This window comes from Pollicipes pollicipes, unplaced genomic scaffold (genome assembly GCF_011947565.3).
Source record: "Pollicipes pollicipes isolate AB1234 unplaced genomic scaffold, Ppol_2.1 Scaffold_4002;HRSCAF=4701_pilon_pilon_pilon, whole genome shotgun sequence".
NCBI lineage: Eukaryota > Metazoa > Arthropoda > Thecostraca > Pollicipedomorpha > Pollicipedidae > Pollicipes > Pollicipes pollicipes.
Window position 1 is genome coordinate 12,374,945 of NW_023596420.1, and position 6,143 is coordinate 12,381,087.

Sequence of the window (6,143 nt, forward strand, 5' to 3'; positions counted from 1 at the left end):
AGACGTGAAAAAGTTTCTCACGTTTTCACGTTCTCTCTCTCTCTCTATCTCTCTCTCTCTCCTCTATCTCTCTCTCTCTCTTCTCTCTCCTCTCTTCTCTCCTCTCTCTCTCTCTCTCTCTCTCTCTCTCTCTCTCTCTCTATCTCTCTCTCTCTCTATCTCTCTCTTCTCCTCTCTCTCTCTCTCTCTCTCTCTCTCTCTCTCTCTCTCGCTATCCTCTCTCTCTCTCTCTCTCTCTCTCTTATCTCTCTCTCTCTATCTCTTCTCTCTCTCTCTCTCTCTCTTCTCTCCTCTCTCTCTCTCTCTCTCTCTCTCTCTCTCTCTTCTCCTTCTCTCTCCTTCTCTCTCCTCTCCTCTCTCTCCTCTCTCTATCTCTCTCTCTATCTCCTCTCTCTCTTTCTCTCTCTCTCTCTCTTCTCTCTCTCTTCTCTCTCTCTCTCTCTCTCTCTCTCTCTCTCTCTCTCTCTCTCTCTCTCTTCCTCTCTCTCTCTCTCTCTCTCTCTCTCTCTTCTCTCTCTCTCTATCTCTCTCTCTCTCTCTCATCTCTCTTCTCATCTCTTCCTCTCTCTCTCTCTCTCTCTCTCTCTCTCTCTCTCTCTCTCTTCCTCTCTCTATCTCTCTCTCTCTCTCTTCTCTCTCTCTCTTCTCAACAACACAGCTAACCTGTCAACCACTTTCCTAGTCTGCTGGCCTGCTCTCAAAATCAGCGCACTGTGGTTGGAATACGGAGTATTTGTCGCCCTCTGTGGATCAGGAGTCAAATCTACCCGTGTGTATATCATGCCTTGTCAGTCACTGGCAATGTCCCAACATCAATAGACGTGAAAACGTTTCTCACGTGCTGTGCACGTGAGAGATGATTCCACGTCTCTCATGTACAGAACACGTGAGAGATGAAAACGCAACGCTGAGAATACCTGCGCCGAGTAATATCAAATTTGATCGGCATTTTTGCGAGTTATGGCGGGCGGTAGACCATACTGCATTCTTCCTTGTTTTGTTGGCTGTAATGCTCGCTGAATCTGGCTTTATCATTGCTTCAGCTGCTCATCTCAGCGCTGTGTCACGCCGCAATCAAATGCCAGTTTCAGCATATGTAAATGTTGTTCCACCAGGCGTGGTATCACGCCCTCGGACCATGATGCTGTGACCTGACCCAGCTGCCCGATAATACAAAAGGCGAGCAAGCAAAGCTTTGGGATCGACCCACATTGACCTAATTTAAAATACCAGGTAGGTAGGACCTGGTCTTTTAAAATAAGGTCAGTTTGCCACGGGCAGCCGTGTCACGGTCTTCCAGCTTGTGCTGCTTCGGCAGCGCTTTTTGCAATCAATGATGCAGTCAAGATGCAAGCAAAAGTTGCTCTTTAAGTGCGCATGCAAAAATTAAAATAAAAAAATGCGAAAATTATGTAAAAGCGCTCACAGTGGCGGCGTCCGGGAACACTGCGTACTCTGGTTTTAACCGTGCCTAGTTTTTTAGAAGCCACGAATCGAGACAATTTAAATCAGTTTAAAACGGCGCACCGAGGACCTGCAAACTTCGATGTCTGGTGCTTACTATGTACACTAGGACAGTCAGAGTTCTTAAGAACGTGAAACAATAAGACAAGGCATGTATAGAAACCATGTAGCATGACATTCAAACCGATACTAAGCGTTGCACGAAACCCATCCGCCTGTGTATGTCATGATGCAATGCAACAAAATCACGATATCCTCTGATGTTAATAACAAGCGCTCAGCCTTGTTACCCTGCATCTTTGCCCCATACTTCCAATGCACCAAGAAGCTTTCTCGACGAAAGGTCTACAGTCATCGAGATTCCCGAGCCCTGACCAAAAACACAGCCTGTCGTCGACTAAAACTACTCCACCGCAGCCTCACCTTCCGACCCAATACCCACTCTATCCGCCGGCCGGACGCTTGAGAAGCCCAACGGAAGCGACGTCCACGCTTCCCTGCACAGGGCGGAAGCGCGGTCCGGCCCGTCACACAGCGGCAGAACACTTACGTCCGGCAGGGCGGGCTCCTCGGAGACGCCGGGCTCGCGGGCTGGCGGCGAGTCGTCCAGACTGCGCGCGCGCGCCGCCAGCTGACGGTAGCGGCGGCAGTCGCGGCGCCGCAGTGACGAGCCCAGCTCGTCCTCGCCGGACGTGGTAGACGAGCACGAGGATGAGGTGCCCTCACCCATCTTGCCGCGCTCCGCCGCGCTCAGTTCGCCGTTGGTGGCCGGCGGACGGCACGCTGCGGGGAGACATGGAATGTCAGCGAACAGACAGAGTAGCAGCGGACAGACTCATTACGTCAACGGACAGACACATTATATCAGCGGACAGACACGTTATGCCAGCGGACAGACACAGAATGTCAGTGAACAGACACAGGATGTTAGCAGACAGACACAGAATGTTAGCGCACGGACACAAGGTCAGCGGACAGACAGGAGAGGTCAGCGGAAAGGCACGGGGTCAGCGGACAGGCACGGGGTCAGCGGTCGTCCCAGCATACTTCCGCCCAACATCGGTGGCCACAGACCGCCTAACCCGCCTGCGAATATCCAGCTCCTTTATTGTGCGGCGGAGGCTCAAGAGAATGCGCCTCATTTATCATTATATTCCCGAGATACGTGACTTCCAGAAGGCACGTTCCTGGGAACCGCTGCTGCGGACAGATGACTCCAAAATGATGGGCGAGCCTTGCGTGCTTCTACTACGTAGGTCTTGGCTAGGGCTGACACAACGACGCACCATAATGTAACTTATGATATGCTTACTCATAAAACGTACCAAAATATTGTTTCAGCTGAGAGAGTCGGGAAGGTTCCAGACCTCGTCATGTCACAATCATCGCGCATCTGGTCGTTTGTCTCAGCAGCCGAAGTGCTGCTAAAAATAGAATAAACATGAATATACATATGCGTTTCATATAGATAGATAGATAGATATATATATATATATATATATATATATATATGTGTGTATATATATGTATATACATACATACATATGTATATATATATATACATATATATACGTATATATATATATATATATATATATATATATATATATATATATATATATACGGCCGTTGCACTGACCTCTGTGAACGACCTGTGGCCGTGGCTGGGGCGCCAGCGGCTGCAGGCTAAACTGGCGGTACAGGCTGGGCCGCTCGTAGCCGATGCCTCCCGTGCTGGGCGCGCCGCCGGCCAGCCAGGCGGGCGCCGGTGCCGACGGCTCGGCGGCCCGCAGCCGCCGGACGAGCGCCTCGTCCGGCTCCGACGAGCTGTCCTCGCCTCGCTGCGACTCGTCTGCGGAACATGCGAGGCCGGTCACATCACCAGCACGCCGCCACTCATTTGTCTCCGAGCACATGACTGCGGTGGCCGTTAGCGTTGCCATTAGCTGTGGCCGTCTGAGAGGGAGCACTGGATCTGTGTTCGTCCTAATGACGAAGAGGAGAGGGAAGGAGAAGGTACAAAGCTCAGCTGAGATTAGAGCATTATGGACGGGCTCACTTAAGTCAGTCACTTGCACAGAAGGCACGTTGGAAGCATTGATGCGAGCTTGAGATGACCGCCGTTGCGCTGAGAGCGGCTCTGGCCTCAGAAGCATTAACGGTGACGCTGCTGAGATCAGAGTCAGCAGTCGACACACCTAGAAAGGTGTCCGACTCCACAGGGTGGCCGCTGCTGAGATCAGAGTCAGCAGTCGACACACCTAGAAAGGTGTCTGACCCCACAGGGTGGCCGCTGCTGAGATCAGAGTCAGCAGTCGACACGCCTAGAAAGGTGTCCGACTCCACAGTGTGGCCGCTGCTGAGATCAGAGTCAGCAGTCGACACACCTAGAAAGGTGTCTGACTCCACAGGGTGGCCGCTGCTGAGATCAGAGTCAGCAGTCGACACACCTAGAAAGGTGTCTGACTCCACAGGGTGGCCGCCTAACCATCCAAAGGCCTTACAGCAGACGAAGCCTGTTTACGACCGCGCAGTCTAACCAGTCGAGCCACGGTCCTCAGCCACGCCCAAACACTTCACATTTGAAGTGTTTCCTTTCAGTGAAGCGCTTCGTTCCCGGCGCCTTTTACCATCCCCTACACTCGGAGTTTGCTCAAGTTCCCCGCGCGTCATTGATCGCGCCGGGCGGCGGGCGGCCCCAGTTACCGGGGGTCGCCGGCGAGTCGCCGCTGCTGGGCGTCTCGTCGTCGGCACGGAGCACCACCCGCTCCGGGAACTCGTGCGCGATCATGGCGCGGCGCACCTCGGTCGTCAGCAGCCGACGCATGGGCGGGCGACGGCCGTCGGCACGAGCGCGGGCGGCGGCCACGGCGCCGGCCCCTCATTGACGGGCGCGACGCAGCTGGCCCCGGCTCGGCCGCGACAAGTGTCGTCTGCTGGGGGCCACTGGGTGTGAGTGGACCGCCAGCCGGACGGCGGCGTGACTGTGGACCGCCAGCCGGACGGCGGCGTGACTGTGGACCGCCAGCCGGACGACGGCGTGACTGGGGGCGCCGCTGGCCGCGGCCGGCGCGCGACGGCGCCGCGCTGCCGGCGCTAGCGACGCACTGCGTCGGAAGGTCGCTGATGGAAAAGGCTCATGTTTGGTCGGACCGCGGAGAGCAGTGCCTATCGCGGATCGGGCTGAAAAGGCTCGAGAGAGGCGGTGTCTGAAAACACGAAACCGACGTATGGAAGCGGCAAGAAGCCACACAGCTGACAACGGCGAAGAAATGACTGGAGCTGGTCCAAACAATCCTCGCGCCGCCGCTCTCCACCGGCCTGCGTCACAAGCTATCCCGCGCGCCGACCGGTCACCAAACAGCTGATCCTCGAGTGACGCCCATCGCCGTCACGGCCACCGTCACAGCCAACGTCACGGCCGCGGGCGTGCCAAGATGGCGTCGGTCGCCCTCCGCGTGCGCCGACTCGCGGACAACTGAGCCGGTTGCCGCCGGGCGCGGACCACATGTGCGCCCCGGGCACAAGTGTGGGCAGACCTGCAGGCACCGCCGATTGCCCGGGCTGGGCCCATGGCCGGTCAGGCGTTCACCGAGCCGTGAGTCAGCCCCGACCCAGCTGCCCGCCAGCGCGCGGCAGCGACGGCGCGCTCGTCAGTGCGAGGTCCGCGGCATTGTGCGGTCTCAGTGCTGGGCGCGAGGGGCTGGAAATACCGCCAGAGGGCGGTGTTTTGTCGCGACTTTCATTCGTGGCGGTTCAGTGCTTTCAAGTACCGTCGAGGGATGTCGAGCATGAGTGGCGTGGCCGTGCTGTGCTTCGCAGATGCCTGCAAAGGCAACATTCCCCCGTTCCCTCTCGACGGTGTCTGCATCGTCACGATAAGAGCTGGCGCACACGAGCTGCCGTCTGCTCGATCACGCTGCGTCCATTTCTAAAGCAGTGGCCTCACTCTGGCAGTAAACATCGGACATTAAAATAAGCTGAAAAGGACAGACCGGTGGTATGAGATCAAAGATATGGAAGCCTTGCAGCAGAGCAGGAAACTGCAAAGGAATTCCCAGTATTGGCAGGTCAAACTTTTAAAATGGACTGGTCGCCTCATGATGCGCGCGAGACGGGCATGAGAGCTCCCACGCGTGCTACACTTTCCAACAGACGTGGCGTCGGAGAGGGAGATGGGGGGGGGGGGGGGAATTGGGAGCTGTCTAGTGAGTGTAACCAAGAGTGAAGTAGCATAGGGGCCCAAGAGCGTAAAGATATCTGTGACAGATTTCCTGTCTTGCACGTGCACAGGGAAGGGACGGGACAACAAAAGTCCTTTGAGGATACATCATTGGATGAAGCTCACAACGCCATTTGAGCTTACAGTCGCCGGGCCCCATGGAAGGATGACGGCAATCGTTACCAAGGATGGCGTGACATATCATATCGGTATAAATTCATAATATTAGAGGAATGAAAAAAAACATATGCACTTAGTTGCTTGGTAGCTGGTTGACACATAACGCATCATTAGGTTTACGACTTCTGCGCAATAATGGTGTATATTGGGAGGAAAACGATATAACAGAACATACGGAGATCAGTAGGGACGTCACAGGTATAATTTCCTTTACCAAGTCCATCCTTCTGGAGGTATGGGCACAGCCCACGAGGCTGTATCCGTGGCTACCCGCTTC

The 6,143-nt window shown here is 55.1% G+C and overlaps 1 protein-coding gene across 1 annotated transcript in view; it reads right to left on the bottom strand.

Annotated features, from left to right (window-relative positions):
- Positions 1–4,255, bottom strand: part of LOC119094104 (synaptotagmin-16) — a 20,410-nt gene extending 16,155 nt beyond the window's left edge. Inside the window, exons 1-2 of the mRNA XM_037217180.1 lie at positions 4,171–4,255; positions 2,015–2,247 (exon numbers count right to left, since the gene is read on the bottom strand). Coding sequence (XP_037073075.1) covers positions 2,015–2,247; positions 4,171–4,255 — 318 coding nt within the window. The remainder of the gene's footprint in view (positions 1–2,014; positions 2,248–4,170) is intronic.
- Positions 4,256–6,143: the final 1,888 nt, after the last annotated feature.